Source organism: Indicator indicator, chromosome 1 (genome assembly GCF_027791375.1).
Source record: "Indicator indicator isolate 239-I01 chromosome 1, UM_Iind_1.1, whole genome shotgun sequence".
NCBI lineage: Eukaryota > Metazoa > Chordata > Aves > Piciformes > Indicatoridae > Indicator > Indicator indicator.
This window is the reverse complement of record NC_072010.1, coordinates 114,524,020-114,546,661: the sequence shown is the minus strand read 5'-3', so window position 1 is coordinate 114,546,661 and position 22,642 is coordinate 114,524,020. Positions and strand designations below refer to the sequence as shown.

Here is a 22,642-nt window from a genome sequence, read left to right as displayed (position 1 = left end):
AAACAGAAAGGAAAGAAATCAAGTGCTGCCAATTCTGAAGTAGTTAAAGGCTGAGAGAACTGTGGGTTGAGCATGTATATATGAAACTTAAAAGGGATAATAATGAATAGTAAGACATTATGACTGAGAGTATAAGCAACACTGAAGAAAATTATCCTTCTTGATTATTACAGAATATTCATACCATCTAATAACCAAAGCTTAACCACTGTATTTAATTATTCTATATAAATGTATCACTGTAAGTGCTGTTATCATCTTTCCTTCAAGCATGAAGAAAATGTTAAAAGTCTATGTGCAGACTGCCTGTTATAGAGAAAAGAAGAAACCAACAGGTTGCAGACATAGCTAATGAAGGATGAGAAACAAAATGCTACTGAGTAGACTAAAAAGTCTTGCAGAGATGTTCCAGCTGAGTTAACACAAACATATCAAAACTATGCATAACAATCTTTGTTGTTTTCTGTCTTCCTTATGTGTCAGAGAAGAAAAAGCAATCCATTCGAATCCTGTGGGTATTGATAACCACACATGGCTCAGCTTTGCTTTGGAGTTAGTTATGGTTTTATGAAAAGAAAAAATAAGAAGTAAACCCAGACCCAATGTGAAGATGTTTTCATCTCTAACAAATGAAACCCCATTTCTCTGCATAAGGATGTACTTCATGTTATTATGAGTGATAATGATTGAAAGAATGCTATTATAGCACTGTAATCTCCCTGTCTGTACTCTGTGTGTGTTGGTATGTGTGTAACCTGATATATTTACACAACAGCATTTTGAGAGCTGCAAGAAACAAAGGAGATTTCATTAAGCATAATGATGCCTCCCATGGTAAACTGTACTTTCCAACTGCATCATCATAACATAGCACCTGGAACCAAAACAACTGTGTCTTCACATGCTGGGGGATATTTTAGGCTGGAGTAAAACAATCTCACAGGTAAATTTACATTTGTTGCTGCAGGAGTTATTATATGTTCTAGTCCCCTGTTATACACATACAGTGCCCTATTGTGCTTCCAAAAGCAAGCTGAACAACTGGAAAATTGATGACAAGAAGCTGACTAGACTAGACTGGAATGGTTTCAAAGGGACCTACAACAATCATCTAGTCCAACTGCCTGACCACTTAAGGGCTGACCAAAAGTTAAAGCATGTTGTTAAAAGGGCACTGTCCGAATGCCTCTGACAGGTGTGGGACACCAACCATCTGTCTAAGGGGTCTGTTCCACCATCTCAATAACAGAGAAATGCTTCCTAGTGTCGAACCTAAACCTCCGCTGGTGCAGCTTTTAACCATTCCCATGTGTCCTATCTGTATATCAGGGAGAAGAGATCAACACCTCCCTCTCCACTTCCTCTCCTCAGGAAGCTGTAGAGCAACAAGGTTGCCCCTCAGCCTCCTTTTCTCCAAACTAGACCACGTCAATGCTAACCACAGTGGGATAAACACATCTTTTGACCAGCTGTTTATGCTGTGTTTGATGCATCCCAGAATATGGTTTGCTCTTTTGACTGCCTGGGCAATTTTTGTTGCAACTCACAATCAATTTCACTGTTGTGCCTCTTAGCCCCACTTCTTTCAATACCTACTATTCCATCAAGTCCACCACATATGACAAAATGTGTCTGCTTAGCTGCACCTTCTCTAGTATTTGCCATAGCTATCTATAATTCTGACAAACAGCTGTGTATGGCTATGAAAGGCATAATGCAGTTTTCCTTTATACTGATGTCAGTGTTGTGACATGGATTTGGTTTCCCCATCTTCTCCTTTACTTTCTACATCAGCGTCTATTTTCACTCTTTACCTGAATGGGACTTGTTTTCCTCTACCAAACAATTTTAAAGTAATTGGGCAATAGATCCTTCTTTTCGTAAGTGAGTTGAATAATTTTCTAAGTTTGTACATTATTCTGTTTGAGCTTTTTTCAGAAGATGAGTAAAGAAAATGTCTCAATAGCTGCTACAGATAAAAAGAAACCTCAACCCTCACTTCTAAATTCTTAAGTGTCTTGAAAGGCTCTGATGATAGCTTCTTGAAAAGCACATCAATCATATTAACATTTTCCAGAACTTATTGATGTTGTGTTTATCTACTAAGGAAATTAAAGATGAAAAGCAGAGCTTTAGGGTTCTTTCTAAATATTTACTCACCCATTTTTGGCATAGTGCTTTTCTTTACCCTCATGTGAAATGCATTCACAGGTCTGTTTTTCTTTTCCAACTATTTCCAATATTTCTAATAACTTGGGTTTACTTATGATAGCAGGTTTCTGACTCTCTTTGCCCTAATCAAATTCTAACGTTTGAAAGTGACTGTGTGTTCCCCATTGCTCCACAAACTTCTGTTAAAATCTTTTTAAGAATGACCTGTGAGACTCTCTGTTCTCATCCTGGAACTTTCGTTTTCCATTTTTCCCCAAATGAGTGGTTGGTTATAGTTGGAAATGAAAACAGATGCAAGTAAAATACTAGTTTTGGTCAACATGGTTATATACTTTGAGAAGATTTCTCTATCTTTTCTGATGCTCTTCTTTGTAAAGGTGTAACTGAGGTTACTACGATCCTGACTTTTTCAATATGTCTACTAGCAGAGATTTTAATAAAGCTGAGATATCATTATAAAATGAGTTTTATAGGGGGAGGCAGTGCAAATCAGAGTCCATATTCTTGTCCAAGATGTCAATTTCAAATCGTTGATATTTATTTTTTAGGAAAACTCCATGTTTCCTTTATCAGATTCAGAGAAGTTTTCTGCTCTGCTAATATATTACTACATTGCTTGGTCACCTTACAGAGACTCCGTCCCTGCAGCACTGCTACAGAGTAGTTGAATGGATTCAGTAAAAGGTATAAATGACACAGAGAGTAAATGGCTTCACTCAAATCCCAACCCAAACTTATCCATATGTTAACATCCTCATAGAACTGAAACACATCAACCTGTCAATGACAACACACAAACCAGTTGCTGTCTATGGACATACAGAGGATATATTTCTTTCTTACATATAAAGGATATTCCTTTCTTACATATGGAGGATATTTCTTTCTTATATAGAGGATATATTTCTTTCTTACAAGCATGGAGTACCATTTCTACAAAGTGTGCCTTTTTTTTTTAGCTTAGTATATCATGCAATGCAGTTTGCCTGCAAGCACAAGTCAAGAATAAAATAGACTTTTATGTGGATTTGTGTTTTCTTACTCTCATAAACAGAATAAATGTAATGGTAAAGAAAACAAGTCTGGCTATCATGGATAAAGAATTTGTGGATGTGTTCACTCGTATTGCACATGACTGCCAAACAGGGTTCTCCAAACATTTCTGTGAAATTATGGTTAGCTTAAGGAAGTCAAAATTGTCCATCCCTGGAGGTGCAATCCATCTTTGCTTTCCACCCCATCTTTCATCTCTTTCGAAAGAAAACAGTCACAAAATTCTGTGGTTTGTATGCTGAGTGCAGAGTGGATTGAGAAAAAAAGATCATTATAGTTTTTTCCACAGCTTCACCTTTCATGCCTTTCATTTTCTCTGAGATACATCTCTTTGCCAAAGCTCCCAAGTTTTTAGCTTTAGCAAACTGTGGTGGTTTTTTTTTTGGTGCAGAACCACTTTGTAAACGAATATACATTAGCATGCAAACTGCACACTGCTGCACCATACACTGTTTTAAGAATATACATCTCATCTGTCACGATGAAAGACAGAAAGCAGCATCAAAACTGGGTGCTCTTGACACAACTAATGATTCTCTTTTGCTCTTTGTGGCAGCTTAGGTGCAATGTCAAATTTCATCTATAGTGTAGGAGATGAAAACTGTTCTCACAGAGCACATTTAGAACAAAGCACTGTGCACGCAGTCACCTGCTTCTGCCTTCCCACCAGTCCCACTTGTGTGAAGACAGGTGTTTGCCTCAAGCTAGTGCATTCCTCTGGGGGCAGGACACACGTGTGATAAGCTGTGCTCCTTGTCCCTGCTGTGCTGTTTTACAGGGTGGAAACACAGATACAAGAAGTTCATGTCTGGATAACACCTCGCTGCCCATCCTCCAAACACTCTGCATATTTTTGCCCTTTCAGTTGGTCATTTTCCTCTTACCTCCTCAATACTATGAAGTTGTACATGTTGTGTAATCTGCAGTACATCTGGGTCCCAGACAGCACACTGCTGACTAAAAGAGCATGCAATTACCTTGGCTAGTCTCTTATGAGCATTCAAAGGCTGTAGCTTTTGTGAGACACAGAAGCCAGAAGACCACAACTTCTCTCTCTTAATTCTGTATGAGGGTGGCACCAACTTCTAGACCAAAATGAGGCAAAAACAACATATGGCACATACAAAACATATGGCTGCATAATAACACACACAGTTTTAAGGTAGTCATTGAAGCTGGGAATCCCTGAATGACCAACAGGGCCAGCATGAGAAGAGGATTGCAAATGCCTCTGATGAACTTTTCTCATGCTGAGTTTAGAAGCAGGGCTGAAGATCAGGTAGTGGAAAATGAGTCAGACCTGTAAGCCTGGTGTATCCTGATCACCTTTCTTATTGTTATGCCAGAAAGAACAGTGCAAAAGTGAGGTTGTGAGTATAAAACTATTCTACAAAGTAAAATACTGCGTGGAAAGGGATGTATGAAAACAACATTTCCCTTTCCTTCCTTGTTACATGTGGTCAAAACAGTAAGACATTCTTTCCCTTCCCTCTATTGTGCTGCAGCATTATATACATGCACAGAGGTTACAGGATTAAGTATTTGAGAATACTCATCTTCTTTTTTAGCAAATGAGTGGCACCAGTTGATTGATAGAATAGAAATGTTTTACATAGCAAACTTGCAAATTATATGCCTAGAGAGAGCAAGTTCCTATGCACATACTAAGTTGAAAACTTGTGTTTGTGAGCTGACTTGCTTTGCCTTTGCTGTGATAGAAAGCAATCAGTTCTGTTGTTAGCCTCTCTCCCAGTGCTCCAAGCTTGCATAAACTGTCCAAATTTTCTCCCCATTTGGATAGTTTGTTCTACGTCCTGACTGTATTCAGAATCCTGCAGATTGTCTCTATGATCATTCCAAACTTAGCCATTTGCTAACATTTGTCCAAGTTTTCATTTGCTTTCAAACTTATAGAAGAAACTCAACAAGGCACTAGACAGAAAGGAAAATAATAGCTTTTGCAGTCTGAGACATTCTATTATTTTTGGTATGTTTTACTATTACTTACCAATGGAAAAAAAAATTATTTTTAATGGGGTGCTAGCCACCCACCCTCTTTTCCAATTTTCTGCATACAAAACAATATTTTTGAGGTTTCTCACATCTAAAATAACACTAACAAGATCATCATCTCAACATTGTCTTTCAACAATGGTTCTCCTATAAAATAATTTTAGATTTTATACCAAAAATTCCTATCCCCATTTGTCTTTTGCATATGTACTACTAACAAAACAAAAAAAATTCTCTAAAACCTAGTGTAAAAAAATCTTTCCAGATGCACAGTTTTCTATTCCCTTTTTTTAATATTGAACAAAATGCATACAGAGATGTTCTTCCTTGAGAGGAAAAGTTTGCATCAGCCTTTACTTCTTAGCTGATTGAAATGGTGCCCTTAAAGCATCAACCTTGTGGAGAAAGCCTGGCGCACTGTATTCCATATTCCTTGTTCAATTTCCATTAGGCTTATAACTCATCATATAAGAACTATGCAGTTATTAGCAGGTAACTACAATTAGCAGGATGTCTACAATAACTACAGTATTTCTTTTGCCCTTTGTCTGCTCTGGGAAATGTTAATAAACTGTTTTTAGGGCACTGTGTGTTGGTGTGCAAGTCAGCAAAAGCTGGGAAGCTACAGAGGTGTTAAAGGATTTAAATCTCAGAAAAAGCATCTGAAACAAATAAAAGGCACGCAATGTCTGACTCCAAATATACACAGAGAAAAACACCACACAATGCTGAATCCCTCCCAGCATTACTTAATTGCTTGTCACAGTTAACCTGCAGTCACATACCTCTTATTTCACTTGCTTGCTTGTATTCAGCTGCAGTGATGACAGACGGCCTGACTAGGCACACCCAGCTTGCACTACCCTGATATTTAGTCTCACAGATGTGGTTCAGGAGGTATAGCATCTCCCAAAAACTTCCAGCTGGTTTAGTGTTACTATTCTGATGCAGGTCTACCATTCTATGTTGCTGGCTGTTAAAGAAAACTTTCTGCAAACCTGGTTGGTACAGACATGCTGCTGATAGGAACACAATTTGAGCATCCCAGCTTGTGTCAGTATGTTGTTTCCTCTAAAGAGCATGTCAGGGGGAGCTAGGTGCAGTCAATAACCTTGGTTCAATCCTCAGCATTCAGTCCCTGACAGCCAGCCACTATTTTATATCTATTCAAAATGCTTATCACCTTTGGGCAAGGCACTTCATAATAGGTGCTTCACAAACCTCTGCCAGCATTGTACCCCCAACCCTGCTAGTACCAATATGCTTTGCTGCTAGAATCATAGAATCATAGAATCAGTCAGGGTTGGAAGGGACCACAAGGATCATCTAGTTCCAACCCCCCTGCCATGGGCAGGGACACCTCACACTAGATCAGGCTGGCCAGAGCCTCATCCAGCCTGGACTTAAACACCTCCAGGGATGGGGCCTCAACCACCTCCCTGGACAACCCATTCCAGGCTCTCACCACTCTCATGGGGAAGAACTTCTTCCTCACATCCAGCCTGAATCTCCCCACTTCCAGCTTTATTCCATTCCTCCTAGTCCTATCACTACCTGATAGCCTCAAAAGTCCCTCCCCAGCTTTCTTGTAGGCCCCCTTCAGATACTGGAAAGCCACAATAAGGTCACCTCAGAGCCTTCTCTTCTCCAGACTGAACAGCCCCAACTCTTTCAGTCTGTCCTCACAGGAGAGGTGCTCCAGCCCTCTGATCATCCTGCTGGCCCTCCTCTGGACACCTTCCAGCATGTCCAGATCCCTTTTGTAATAGGGGCTCCAGAACTGGGCACAGTACTCCAGGTGGGGTCTCACCAGAGCTGAGTAGAGGGGGAGAATCACCTCCCTTGACCTGCTGGCCACACTTCTTTTGATGCTGAGCTGTAGCATCTTGTACTTAGTAGCCTGACAGAGATTTCTGTTTATGCTGTATAAAACAGAGGTAAGGAAAGAGGAAAACTCACATGCTTCCATGAAGTTCTGGAACTATTGCTGGCTAGGCAGAATTTTGCATGGGACCACAGTCTACTGGGTCTTCTGCACTAAGGGACATGCACAGCAAGCATTGAATCTCTACATTCAGTCACAAATGTAACCTTGCAGACCAATATTCAGAAACTGCTACCTCACCATCCTCGCATTTTAGAGCCCAGCTGCCTTTCTGCATGACCTACCTTCTTCTGCAGCAAGAGAATATCAACCATTGAACCTAATTTGTGAGTTTCACTACTTGAAAAATGATAAAAGCTTTCAGAGCTGCAAATGCTTAAGGAAAACCACATCTCTACATCCTAAGAAATCCGTTTCTCAGCCTTACACCATGAAACATTTCCCATGTTTCTGTCAGTTAAGTATTGCATATGTTAGGATAGAGGCACAGGTATCGTGGTATCAGCCCATGAAACAAATACAGGCAGTATAGGGAATGGAAAACTGTGGTGTAAGGCTTCACAGGTACAAAACTAAACCAGAACACACTAAAATGCTGCAGACCAGAAATATATTAAGCAATATTTGTAACAGCAGATAGGGCCAGTGAAGCCATCTGAGAGCTGAGCACAGTCAGTACATATCTTTTGGAAAAGATATTAAATTTATTTTATTTTTAAATTTCCCCCCTTCTTCTCATTTTATGTTAGCCCATCCCAGTTAAATATAATTGATTCTTTTTGTTACAACTGGTGCAAAGCTGGCCTAAAGATTCATGTGAGGCTGAGGCATACTCTACCTTTAATGCATAGGTGAGATTATTCTTTTTCCCCACCCCAGCTGTTCTAGAAAAGACTCCAGCTGTTGGCTTCTTTCATAGCAAGGGATCAGTACATACTGCTTTACATTTTCTCTGCTGGTCATGCAAGTAAAAAGGCAGCTTAAAGACTTTGTAAGTTAAAGCTAAAATTCTCCAAAGTCTCCACAGATCATGGGGCTTACGGCTTTCATTGAGTCATAGCTTGTAGACTTTAAAGGCCAGAAAGGAGCATTAGATCATAGGTGTAACCTGTATATTGCAGCTCATTAAATGTCAGTCAGTTACTCCTGTGCTGAGCTCAGTAACTTCTGTTTGCCTAAAGCATATCTTCTACAAAGGCATACAGCCTTGATCTGGAGACATCAGAAGACACTGCTACTTCCCTCAGTATTTTGTTGCTGTGGCTAATCAAACTCCCAAGTATAAATTAATGCACTATTCTAATTTGAGCTTTTGTGGTTTCAGTTCACAGGCACTCATCTTGGATGCATTTTTTTCTTCTAAAACAGTCCTTTAGTTCCATTATTTTCTTCTCTTGGAGGTATGAACACACAGTAATCGGGTCACCTCCCAAACTTCATTCTGATAAACCAAACAGATGGTGTTCTTTCATCTCACATTATAAGCTTTTCCTGTCCTTCAATCATTTCTGTGGCTCTCTTCTGTTCTCTCTGCAATTTGTCTTTTTTTTTTTTTTTTTAAGTGGGCAACAGAATTCTACAGAAAAATCCAGTGTCCATTTCATTAGTACTGTGTAAAGAATACAATTATTCATACTGCTATTCCTGTTCACTATTCCCCTGATTATACACACAGGGATTTTCCATTACCCTCTTTTGCCACAGCTTCACAACAGGAGTTCACGCTTAACTGTTTCTCCTTTATGACCCTTAAATGCTTTTCAGAGTTGCTGCCTTCTAGTTTCTTGACCCAAAAGTTTTGTTTACCACAACTCAGTGTAACAACACATTGGACTTTAGCTAAAGAGTGATGATAGAACAACTAGTTCACCAACACCTATTTTCCTAAATTTTATTGCATTTAGTATTTTTATGAAGTCCAGGCTTCTGCAAGAATGTGATTATTCAAGAATTTCCACTTCTTTTTTAAAAGATCCCTATCTACCCTCTGTATTTGAAGATAAGCCTTGTTGTACCTAAAAGAAAAGGAAACTTAGGGTAAAAAAAAAGATTCATTTTAAGAAGGCTTATGCCTTTCAAAGTAATAGATCATTTTTTGAGTACCAGGCTGAGTTATCTGAACAAAACCAATGTGACAGTTGAGCATGTTATAAAGAAATCCCCACTATGTCTGATTTTATACAGTGAGCAATAATTTCCATTTCCCTGAGAAATAAAACTCATGCGAATAATATTTCTAGAGCTTGACAGCTGCAAGGCTTCTAGCTTTCTCATGTTGTTTGATCTTTCAGAAAAAGCTTCTATGGAACTGATGATGCACTGGAAATACAAAAGAAAGTCTGAAGAGAGCAGTGAAGGACAATGAGGAAGTTTAAAAGCAAATAAATAAAGGGATAACGTCAACATTTACCAAGGTTTCTGTGGCAATTTTAGGCTGATGCCTAGGAAATTTTTCCACAGATTGAATAGAAAATGGTAGATTGTAGATAAATTACCACTGGATGCAAAAGAAAAATAATGACAAGGTCTAAATAATCCCATTGGTCTGATAAGTGACATAAAGTTAGTTGTAATAAACTAACTCTTTCTGTTTCTCAGCTCTTTACTCTACCAGATCTTAGCTGGTTGCTTCTGCTGCCTTGCTGACCTTGGCTGCATTTATTTGTTTTGGCTAAGTCCTAACAAGCTACTCTCTGCTTTTCTCCTCTTTCTCTTTCCCTTGTCCAGGGGTGAGGAGAGGGAGAAGCTATTGGTAACCCCCTGGCTTTGTCTAGGGGGTTCTTGTGTAAATACATGTAAATATTGTCTGTTTTGTACATATTAATCGCATTCCATATTTCTAGATTGTAGTTTTGCTTGTAAATATAGCTTCATTTGCTGCCAAGTGAGCTGGTCTGGCAATTTTATTTTGGGGGTAATTTCAACCCACCACAGCTGTAAAACTGGAGGTCAGAAATAATCTATACTCTTGGTTATTCATTACCAGTAACAGAATGTCACAAAACACAGATGTGTACATTCACATTTATAGTTTCATGTCTGTCGCAATAGATCTTTATCCAGCTAGAACTGCTGAAATAACAACTGAAGTAAAAATGTTTATATGTATCTGAGAATTAGCTGAAGAGCAAGTAAAATTACATAAGCCAAGCTGTGAATTTGTGTTGCAAGCATCTGTTTCTGCAGAGTGATACTGATTTTGCTCCTGAGTGATACCCCAGATTGGTGAGATCTATAACATAATAAAGTTGCAAAAGGAAAGTTTTTATTTAACCCAGCGACTTGATGATTCAGATATGTTTTAAAAGAGATGAAATCAAACTCAAATGATAAAAATCTTTAAAAAGTCTGTTTTCCTGTTTACTAGAAAACAAAACCTTCACTCAACTTCCCTCTATCCTAAGTTATTTGTAGAACTCCATGGTATGTTTTTGTTTAAATATTCAAAGTATCTACTAAGACACAGCAGTAGTTGCTTCATTCTTGTCATTTATTAAATAGATTTCAAAGTTTCACTAAAGAAAATTTGGAATTCTGCTTTGATTTCTGTAGGCCAGGTAGTTTCAGGTTGTATGTGTACAATGCAGAAAAGAGAACTACTGGCACAGGGAAGACAAATACAAATAAATATTTGGTTACTTTATGCATTTTTTTTTAATTAGCTCTGGATTCTCCACACATTGTATGGGGAGAGATGCATAGCAGTAAGAGATGCATAAAATAATCCCTATAAAAACCAGAACATATTTTAACTCCTTTATTTATCTTCTCCAAGTCCCCCAAAAGACACTTATTTTGAGGTTTTTATCAGTTTCCTCCACTACACAAAATTTTGCTCAAAATAAAACATATGTAAATGAATCACATGTCAAAGTAAATTTTCCTTTACTTTTGCACTACTGAGAAACCCAAGCCTGATGCTAATTACAATCAGCACCTATGCAGAATGAGGTGAAGAAAGCTACAGAGAAGACGACATATATCTGGGGCTAGTTATACCACCAGCAGAATTTCAGACTGAATGATGCAACAACACTGAAATTAACAGGTTTCCATTGTGTCTTTTCAAGCACAACCAGAACAGAATTATGCTTCATAGTGACTACAATTTGTTAAGGAAATGAAGAATTTGATTGTAAATAACTACATGAGACAGATCTGACTTTTTTTCAGAAAACAAATGCTAGCAGGAAAGATAATAATGCAAGGACATAAAAATGTAAGCAAGAAACAGTATCTAGTTATGAATGCAAAAAAAAAAATTAAAATCTTTCTGGAACTATAGTACTAGCGTGCTGTGTCACTGCTTCTACTAAATCAGTGTCATGATACTAAACAGAGTACTGGAAAAGCTAGAGGCTTATTTGTATTTGACATAAAAATGAAGGCCAAAGAATTGCGCATGACTTTAAATTTTCAAAAAAATCCCCAACTAACAAATTATAAAACATAAAAATTGTAGTAAAACCATTGCCATTGGCAAGACAACAGGATTAATAAAGTCCTGCTACCAATTCTGGATACCAGCAGAAAAGCATGAGGAGCATCTGAGGGAACTGGGATTGTTTAGTCAGGAGAAGAAGAGGCTGAGGGAAGACCTCATTACTCTCTATAACTACTTAAAAGTGTAGTGAAGTGGGAGTCAGTCTCTCCGCCCTAGTATAATGTGATAGAATATGAGGAAATAGCCTCAAATTGTGCCAGGGGAGGTTTAGTTTGGATATTAGGAAACAGTTCTTTTCTGCAAGAGTGGTCAGGCATTGAAATAGGCTGCCCAGGGAGGTGATGGAGTCACTGTCCCTGGAGGTGTTAAAAAAACACATGGACATGGCACTTTGGGACATGGTTTAGTGGCCGTGGTGGCCGACAGGTGGACTTAAAGACCAAAGAGGTCTTTTCCATTTTCTTTTCACAGAATTTCTTTTCATAGAATTTTCCCAAATTCTGTGATTCTATTCCCTCTGCTTATCAGTAAGGTAGGAAAAAAACGTTTGGTTGGTTGTTTTCTTGTTTTGTTTTAATGTCAACATTTAAAAAATAAATCCCTGACAGAGGGATGAGCAAACTGTGAAACAGTCAAGTAACAACTAGAATCAGAAGAATCCAAGAGAAATAAGGCTTTTCAAGACACCAAGAGGCACATAAGCCAACCTGTCTGGGGAGAAAGAACAGAGAGGAAGGCTAAGATAAGTCTTTCATTTTCACCTCCCCAGAGCAGTACCTACACGTCCAGCACATCAAACTTCTCTGCGTGCAGAGACTACACGATGAAATCACAGCAGAGCTGTGGTAGGACCACCAAGTACAGAAAATGCAAGCCACTGGAACTGCAAAAAAAAAAAAAACCCTGATGCTAAACAGAATTGTGATGTCAGCCCAAAGCTCCTCCTTTTGAGCTCTAAGAAGGCCAGTAAAACAAAATAGCAGGATAATACTAAGCAAGCAATTATGGAATATATGTGAAAGCACATTGTACATGATGGAGCCAGGTTATTTTTAGTATTTTAAAGTTCAAATAATTGACCCTCAAACAAAAGCTACTGAAGAAGATAGTGCAAAGATGAGCAGATCTTTGTGACTGTTTAACAGTTACAACACCAAACTAACAATTTAATACACAAATGGTTGTGTTAACATTTCTGTGTGGTGGCTGAGCACAGCCAGGTTGGGCAGTCTGATCCAGCTGTTCACATAATCAGTAAGAGTTCTGCTGTCTTCCCTGACATTCCATCCAGCTTAACATCATGCTGTATGGGTACACATGGGTGAATCACCTGCAGCACCTGAACAGGATATGTGAAGAGGCTTGGTGAATCCGTGATCCAGCATCAAGGCAAGAGGACATTGTTTTCCTGGAGAGATCACTTCTTAAATGAGAATTTCTCAATCTAAGTGATTTACAAAACCCATTTTTGCTCTTCCTGCAGTGGAGGGTATTAGGTCTTGCTGTTTGGTCAAGCTTCAAAATTAACAGTTATTTTTAAAAAATTAAAAATATCCTCCCATTTCCCGATTGCTTAATGCATTTTTTTTTTCCTGACAAGAGTGAATAGCTGCAGCTGTAAATAGCAAGACTATTGCAATATTCCTTCAACCTCATTCACCATGACAAAGTAAAAGAGACCAAATGGTCACTGTGCAAAATCTAAAAACCTGGTTAGAACACCCTGGACTCCATGGCATGGAAAGCATTATTTAGTCTAAGATGCTTTATACCCTTTACTACAACAAATAAAAATCCTGGATCACAGTTTCAAGTTCATGCTCCTCATCCATTCACGTACATTCAGATAAATAGGAACTTGTCACATTTTGGCCTAGAGTTGTTACTTTGTTTAGTCATTCAGTGGTAGTTTGATGACAGATCACACAAGTACCTTGTAAGAGGTGAGGATGAAGAGGCTGATGAGCAGTAAGAACAGCTGTCATCTCATCGTGATCAGAAGGATGTATGTACTCATAAATGCTATTACCAGTAAGCTCCACCTGCAAAGAGACATACAACATGTGAAGCAGTGCAGCTGGTTATTTCTTTTTCCCTATCCCAAAAGTGCTGTTAACTAACCTACATACAAGGACTGCATTTGGGTAACTACACAGAATTTTTAAAACATAAGTTGAATATTTCAAAACTATGTTCCAAATTATACCCTTTAAGCTGAATAAATTCCTTCCTCAGTAGTAACTAATATTTTAGGGGCTTTTGTGGGAATTTCAGGTGATGATCCAGATACAGAAGAGCTGCTATTATGGAGATCTGCCAGATGAAGTGAGAAAACAAAGCAGCTATAGAAATGCCAGATTGACACAAAATGGGATAAAGCCTCTGTGAATTGTACTAACGTCTCTCAAGAAGACAGATATCCAAGAAAAATTATGTTTCTACAGGTTCTCAGAAACTATCACCTGCCTTTGGCTGGCAGCTGAGCCTTCAGAGCCAAACCACTACACTGACATGATCACTTTGTGTCTTTTCAAAGCCTATCCACCACATTCAACCCACAGTAGTGCGATGGGCTCAGAACAGTAGCCAGTGAATTCAAAAGCCAATCTTCTGTAGATTTGCATGGGCACTGGATTGAACCTTCACTACTTTACATAAACATGCACAGTAAAGACTAAATCTGTCTTAAATAGCTTTGTATTCCCTCTTCTCACTTGAACTTTGCTCACACAAGAATGTATTTTTGCCTTTCCCACTGTTATACCAGTAACAACTGTAGTACAAAACCCCCTGAATGGCCTGCACCGTATGTCCTTTTAGCTAACTCTACTTGCCACGTATAAAACTCACCAACAAAAGTCTCCAGATAGATGCAGTAATTGATTTAAGGAGTGAACCAATACTTTGAGCCTGTGTTTTAAATTAGTGTCAGGCTGCCCAATTGTTCAGTGTGGTCTGATGTGCCTTGGGCCCCCAAGATCAGAGACAGCTGAGAGGTGAAGTAATTTAACCTATTATTGTGAGCCAATCCTACTGGTTTGCTAAGATGTGTGAGTTGCCTTTTCTTTGGAATAAAAGGAGTTGTCTGCCCTACAGAGCAATCTTTTTCCAAAAATGTTTCTCCTCATTCCATTTTCTGCATTATTCATGGAATGTCTTTTCCTAAGACTTTGCTAACTAACATTTTTTCTAGTCGTCTATCTCCTACTTCTTCTTTCTAACAACCCCTCCCTGCAAAAATAAAACCAGCAACACTAATTCTAAACAGAATAAAAATTCACTGAATAAGGAAAGAAAGAGGGAAAGGAAGGGGATGGGGAAGGGGAAGGGGAAGGGGAAGGGGAAGGAAGGGAAGGGAAGGGGAAGGGGAAGGGGAAGGGGAAGGGGAAGGGAAGGGGAAGGGGAAGGGGAAGGGGAAGGGGAAGGGGAAGGGGAAGGGGAAGGGGAAGGGGAAGGGGAAGGGGAAGGGGAAGGGGAAGGGATGTGGCTTCATTTGTGTAATTTTCTCTGAATGATCTCCTTAAAAAGCATTGGTTGTTCCTTTTCAGGATTGCAACAGGTGGTGACCCGTTACAGTAACACTCCTTATTCAAGTTTTAGTGACAGGAAAAGGAAGCAGAATATAAAATCTCGCTGTGAGTCAGGCTTCTGTTTGTTTTTAATTACATTAATTTACATGGAATAAAGAATATTGTAAATGTCCATAACTGTAAATATCACAACCAGATACAGACACATAAACCAAATTTCAGTAAACTTCTAGTAATTGTAATGCTGATAGACATTTTATTGGCCTTTATGCTTAGTAAACCAGGACATGAAAAAAAAATTGCAGAACTACACAGCATTTAGACCAAAAGGAGTATCACTTCTGAGTTGGTTCTTATTTTATCTTTGGCTAATAGTGATCTTGACAAAAAGTATGCTTTGCCTTTGAAATGAAAATAATTGTATTGGACAATGCAGCTTCCAAAGCTCATGGGTGGCTGGCTGTGTGCAAACAATCTCTTCCCTCATTATAAAGATTTTCTCACAAAAACACCACCAAGTGACCTGACTAGCAACATTAGTTGCAGTAATCCAAAAGATTGTATTGCACCTCTGCTATGATCAAGTATAATGATAACCACATCAGCATCTTAGAAAGCATAGCTCACAGGTATCTCTTGCTTTTCCAGAAGTCACTACCTATTTCAAAAGACCTACTCACAGAAATACACATTTGTTGCCAGGATTCACAGGACTGAACCCAAGGTCACAATTTTACCCAAACTGTAATTTGGGTCCCAGTGTTTATATCTAAAATTCAAAACTAAAGAGCTTTGTCTGACTAATGACTAGTTTTTCTGGTTATACACATAGGAATTTCTACCCTGATGTATGCATTTGCAACCCCAGCAAAAATCAGCAGGAGGTGAACATACAACACTGAAACCAAAATTGACTGTAAAAATGCAAGTGGAAACATAAAGCCGTCAGCAAAGAGATGGGGGCTATGTAAGAGTCAAATAACCAAAATATGTATACATAATTTTGAAACTGACCACAGTCTCCTGCTACTCATAGTGCCTGCATGCTATTTTAAAGCCTACAATGAAACACTGAGAAGTTTAAAAAAAAAAATAAAAAAAATTATATGGTTCAATTCATGAGCCTTCTAAAATCCCATGCCTCAGACTTATTAAACCAGCTTCCTCAATGCAGATTTTTAATGTCTGTAAATACCTGCTTACTACCAAATATTGCTGTTTCCCACTAAGAGGTTTTTTATGTGTAACTCAGATGCACATTTCTTCCCTGCCAAGAAATGATTCATAATAAACACAGAGGACTAAGTAGATCTATTCTAGAGCAAATAATTACATCTTTTGCCTTTCATATACTGATTTGTTGAAAGTCAAATAAACTTGGAAAAGTTCAGATGTTTGTGGTCAAATATTTCAAGACTTATCAACAGTCAAAGATAAGCTTGGCTCTCTCATAGACCCAGAAAATGGCTGGAACAAGCTCCAGACTTTCAAAATTATGTAAATATGTATCTTTCACCATTGTTTCCTAAAGGGATTTTCTTCTCCATTCTTTGGACTCTAAGGTAAAAAAAATACTTAGGGAATTGAACCTATTTGTTACCCACAGGGGAGAAAAAAAAAAAAAAGGCAAGAAGTTCACTCTCTCAAGCTAGTACAAGTCAGATCAGCACTAGTCTGAGGCCAACTAAAATTATATGGAGATGGAGGAGGGGGGGCCTAACCATCTGTATTTACAACATTTACTGTTACTTTTCAGAGCAAAATCCAAAGCCACAAATTAAGTGATAGATCCACAGATTAAGATGTAGCCTTTTCAGAAATACCATTTCTGTTTCCCTGATGCTCTAGACAGAAGTGAGTGGAGTAGCACTGAAAAATGATCCTTATTTAAAAAAAAAAAAATTAAAAAATCAAAATAAATAAGCCTAACTACAGTAGCCATTGAAGGGTTATTCAGAAGCTCTAATTTCTTTCTGCTGAAGTTAGATTCAAGATCAACTAGAAGATAAAGGCTCTCCAAGAATATCCTGCAAAATGTATTTACATGGACTTTTATTTACTTTAAATGTACATTTGTTTAAACAATTTGCACTTTAACTGGAAATTGACGTGTGGACTACTTAATTGTCAAATTATTTAATAAAAAGGCCTTTCTAAGCACATTCTGAAAATTTTTCTACAATCATTGCTTTGATCTCAGTTTGTGTTGGCTGGAGCTCTATAAGAGCACTTGTTGAAAATACAGTGTGGGATTATGACTTGGTGAGGGAGACTTACAGAATTTGCTCCTACAAACCAATCTCATTCTTGTTGATGTTGGTGGCAAAACTCCTAGTGATTTCCAGAGCTGTAGGAACAAGAACTCGCTTAGAGCCCTGGGAAGTTTACAGGAATATCCTAGTATTAATGTATTAATAGCCTAGCCCAGAATTAATGTTAGCACTATGTAAAGCAAAGTTGTTCCTTCATGAACAGAACACTGAGAAATAGCAAGAGCAGATTTAGATGATAAAACAGTATGAGGAACAAGGGGAAAAAATAGTGCCTTGTTTAGCTGGGGTTTTGTGTTTACAAATAAAAAACTGCACACTGTCACATTGATGGAGCATGTAGTATTTTTAAAGTCTAAAATGCTCTTAAATTTCACATCCCTCTGTTCTCTTGGATCCAAGCTTTCTGAGGAGTTCAAGTATGCATCCCATTCAATTATGAATCTCTACCACAGTGATATATTGTGATTTTGCTTATTAAACTGACTTCAATGACAAATTTGACCAAATCCTCTAGTTTTCCTATGCAATCTCTTGCAACAAGGCAAGACAGGTATTTGTATGTGTAATACGCATGGAATTCAGCCTGTGCAAAATGGCCATAAGGGCACAAGGGATAAATGTGAATAAATACTGTGTGACTTCCTCCCTTTTCCTTGAATGTGACAAAGTCTGTTTAGTGCCATATTGATCCCCTACTTCTTTAATTTCACCAGATGACTGGATAATACTGAGGCCTACAAGATCTGATTATCTGATATTCCTCAAAAAGAAAGAAAATGAAGACATTATTTCTGGACAAACCCTGCAAGATCAACACAGGACAGTGAGACTCTCTTTAGGCAAAGACAGATGGGAACATTCAGTGTTTTGAAATAATTGTACTGACTAAATTAATCTGTTCAAGAAGCCAACAACACTGTGGATCTTAAAAAAGGGAAGGGAAAAAAAAAGGCAAAACTCCATTTTAATTAAGCTTTTGATTCGCAGTAGGAAAATTTACCATTCTCTAGGAAAGTTGATTCTAAAATAAAGCAATGTATAAACTAGTTTGAATGTGCATTAAATCTTATGAAACAATTAATACTATACTGCAACCAACTCAACTGAACAAACTGCTTGAACTAAGGATGTTCTCTGTTAAACGTTGCCAGAAAAAGAAATTATCAGCTGGAATGCTTATTCTCAACATTACTTTTTCTTAAAAAGAATACAAAAAAACCCAGGGATTGTAATTGTCCTTTAGAAGTGGTATTTATGAGATTACATAACTTTTTCTGTGCTACTCAGACTTAATTTTTGTTCCTCACAGCTACTAATTGTAACAGGACTATACATACAAAGAACGTCACCGTTTTTCAGTCAAAAATATTGGTTACTACCAAAATTAAAGTACTTATATAATCCCAAAACTCAGCCTTTTCTGTTTATCAGGAGAGCCACAGAGCATATTCCCCAGACATTTCCAGAATATCCTGCTCTCTCTCTTACTTTCATTTCCTTATTCTTCTTCCCTCTGCTATTAAATCCTTATTTCACTTTATTTAACTCTAAGATGTGTTTAAGCTGCAACTGCTTCTGAAGAAACACTTCTGTTTCTTACAAGTCTCATTTAGGGCCCAGTGAAATTAATTAGGAGTTTTTCTATTGGACTTCACTAAGCTTAAGGTCAGGTGCCACCAATGAATTTGTGCAATACATTTACACACAAAGGTATGGAAACTTGCACTCTGCAATAAATTCAGGCTATTTGCCCCTGTGCCTATCCCAAGAAGGCAAAAAAAATTAGAAATGTCCTTCTAAGAAAAAAAAAAAAAAACAAACAGTAAAAAACCCTTATACTTCTTGTGCAGAACAGTAGTAAACTGAGTTTTATGAGTTCTATCACAACCATATAAAACGCTTTACTGAAAAGACCACTGAGCTGGAAAAACTCAGGAAAAACTACCCTGAATTCCATGTGAACACTCATAAATCTGCCCCCCCTTTTCTTTCTTTTCCTAAAGCACATTTACCGTAAAACTCATGTTCCACATCAGATTTCCCCTCTATTTCATAGCAAGTCTCAATATCTTACACAATCTAAAACATACAAACTTGAATTCTAAACTTTATTTCAGGTGTATAGTGTTACCACACAGGCAATAGGTTTGGGTTTCAAGTTCTCTATACATCTGTAATTTGCAATATCATATTATTTATTACCCTTCTGAAAGGTAATGAGGAGTAAAATACAATGAACAAGTAAGATATAGAGATAGACATGATGTGGTTTTAAGTACAAGAAAGTTGAATATTTGAATAAGGACATTTGTCAGAGAACGAAGTTGAAGTTTCAAATGCCCCTAAAAAATTATATTGTACATGAGGCATAATACCAGTGTTAGGTTCCAAATTTAGTATCTGTATTTAACAGATGAACAGTGTAAATTTCTCATACCTGAGATAAACCAAGATGTACAGATGCTGTTTCTGAGATGTACATTATTTTGCCATCTGATGCTACCACAAAAACAAAGCCATCCAAAGTCTGAAAAAAAAAAGAGAAATATGCGTGGTAAAAAGCAGGCAATCTTGTTAAGTAATTTACAGGGAAGAACATTTTGGATTCTTTGGGAGGTAGATTGCTATGCAACTTCAAGAGCACAAAAACAACAGCAAACTTTGAGGAACAGAAAGGTTTATCCAATGCTGTTGCTACAAACTCTGTGACATATACACACTTTATGAAATCCAATTCATTCCTCCTACGGATGCTAGCTTTACTGCTTCACTTTAACATTCTCCTGTTGACTCTGGTTATTTTAGTGCTTAGTACAAATCCTGAACTATGTGGTACTTAGGGGTAAATCTAGTACTACACAAGCCATTTTTTATGGTATAATTGGCAGACACAGCTTACCACTATTTGCAATATATTTAATGATACCATAAGCAATGCTTTAAATTTCTTTGACTATATTTTTAATAACGCCTTTCTGAACAGAGTGCTGTCTGCTCTGTAATTATGTGAACTTAGGAAAAGAAAGTAAAATAAATTAATGTTCAAAACTTTATCACACTTGAACAGAGAGATTTTTGCTCATTAAACTATATTCCTACAGTCTGTGAATCTTGACTTATGGTAATACACAATGCAAACTTAAGATCCAATGCAACAAATTTGTACCAATGGGATGTTGACTAGAAGGTATATATTGCTTGTATGAGTAGAAACATAAGTTCAATTTAGTCATAGGTCATTCATACAAGAAAAAGAATACAATATAATTGGTACAAGTTAGATAAAACTCACCATGATTTGGACATACAAACTATCATTCTGTGGGGGTATTTTGATTCTGCAATGTCAATTTGAGGCATTTTTTCAAAAGTATCTGATATGCTCATTCAAGAAGTGTCCACTTTCTCTAAAGCGTTTAGGAAGATTTGATCAACAAATACATACAAACTTCATTGGAAAATACATTTAAAAGAGAAAAATAGGGGTTTTTTTCAGCACACAGATAAAGCAAACACTTATTTTCATTCATCTCTTAAGTCAATGAACCAGAAGAGAAGCAATAAAAACTTGTATGCTTTGTGCTCTTACAGCGCTGCTCCAATAAGAAAATATTCCAAATTATTCTCTGGCCTACTAACAATTCTGTAGCATGTAATTGAAAACAGGTTATTCTTTGCCTTTACTTTTCCTTTTTATTAATTTTTTTGAACATAACTTTAATTTTGTAGAAATATTATAATGGGAAATAAATTATTGCATGCTTAGCCATAACTTTGCTTTTAAACACTGTCATTTTGCAATAGCTCTGCCTAATATCATAACTAAAACTGTGTCAATGCTTCCATTACTGCATTATATGGTACAGTAGGTCTCTAACTTTCCTATACAGAAAAGCATACTGAAGCTGAAACTTCACACGTAAGGTTTCAGTCTAAGAACCTTTTAAAAAGCCTTACAGTTAATGTGGTTTTATTAACATGTTAAGAATTCATAATTCAGAAATAACTGAACTGCAAAATGAGTATTACAGATGATTAGCATGTAATGTTATTTAAGTTTCTTTAATGCCAGACAAAATGTGAAACACTGAATAGGGAGTCAGAGCAATATAACAACAATTATTTTTATTATGTAATTAGATATGTATTTGCTACATAAGTTAGTGGTTCTGAAACAGATGATAGGACATAAAACTTTCAAGGCTAAAAATACCTCCATGTGAGATAATGTTGAACTTTATCTTTTCCATTTACTGTATGTGGTCAGTAACGTGTGCTTCAAATCACTCCACCGAAAGCGTGCTCTCTTTTTATTTCGGGAGAACGGATGACACCTTTGCAAGGCTGCAGTAACTAACTAACTAACTAACTGTCCAGGGCATTTCCATTGCCGAACGACTTCACCCAGTTTTCCCCATCTAGCCCACCCTGCCTCCTCTTTACGTCCGCCGACGCAGGCGGCTTACAGGGGATCAGAGCAACTACCTGAGGGGGTTTACAGACAGCCCGCCGGCCGCAGGGGCCAATGGCTGGGGTGCGAGGAGGGCGCGGGGAGCAACGACCGAGGCTCGCCCGGAACGCCACCGGCTGGCGGGGCCGAAGGTGGGCCTGGAGACTCGGCGGGAGGAAGCGGCCACAGATTGCAAACAGAGTTTCTGTTGATTTTTTTTAATCCCCAGCCGAGCGAACAGTTAAAACAGCTCCAGCTCTGTGACCACGAATTAACCTCCCACAATAAAAACGCCCGTTAAATGATTACGGTTTACTAGGTCATTAAAATCGGAGGGGGAGAAAACCCCGTGCTGTATTAAGTTTACGTATATTGAAAAAAAAAACCAACACATAAATAAAAAAGGAGCTAAACGTAATTATTTTTCTTTCCCCTCCTGTTGGCACACACGCCCTAGCTACGATTTCCTAAAATCTTCTAGGCAGAGAGAATTCAGAGGAATTCCAGAGCAGATCAACGGGATTGTGAACAACGGTATTTTCAGGTGGTAATGACCACGAGGGACCTAATCCAGATGTAAGGCTCCACCTCAGGAGCCCTACTCTCCCTCAGAGGCTCCCCCTCTCGAGTGACCGGCGGAGAACGACCATACCCGATATCCGGCACCCTTTCAGCCTAAACGCGCTGCTGCTCGCCGTGGGCTGCCTGCGGGACATACCCAGCAGCTCTGGGGCGTCCGGCTACCGCTTTTAAGGCTGAGAGACGTTTTGCGTGCATACAGAGATGTTAGTTCTACTAATTTTAAAGGCGAATAGGTAAATA

At 38.0% G+C, this 22,642-nt stretch overlaps 1 protein-coding gene across 2 annotated transcripts in view; it reads right to left on the bottom strand.

Moving 5' to 3' along the window:
- Positions 1-22,642, bottom strand: part of SIM2 (SIM bHLH transcription factor 2) — a 60,675-nt gene that overhangs the window by 28,764 nt on the left and 9,269 nt on the right. For both annotated transcript variants that reach the window (XM_054387513.1, XM_054387504.1), the window contains exons 3-4: positions 19,808-19,897; positions 13,501-13,609 (exon numbers count right to left, since the gene is read on the bottom strand). In XM_054387513.1, coding sequence (XP_054243488.1) covers positions 13,501-13,609; positions 19,808-19,897 — 199 coding nt within the window. The remainder of the gene's footprint in view (positions 1-13,500; positions 13,610-19,807; positions 19,898-22,642) is intronic.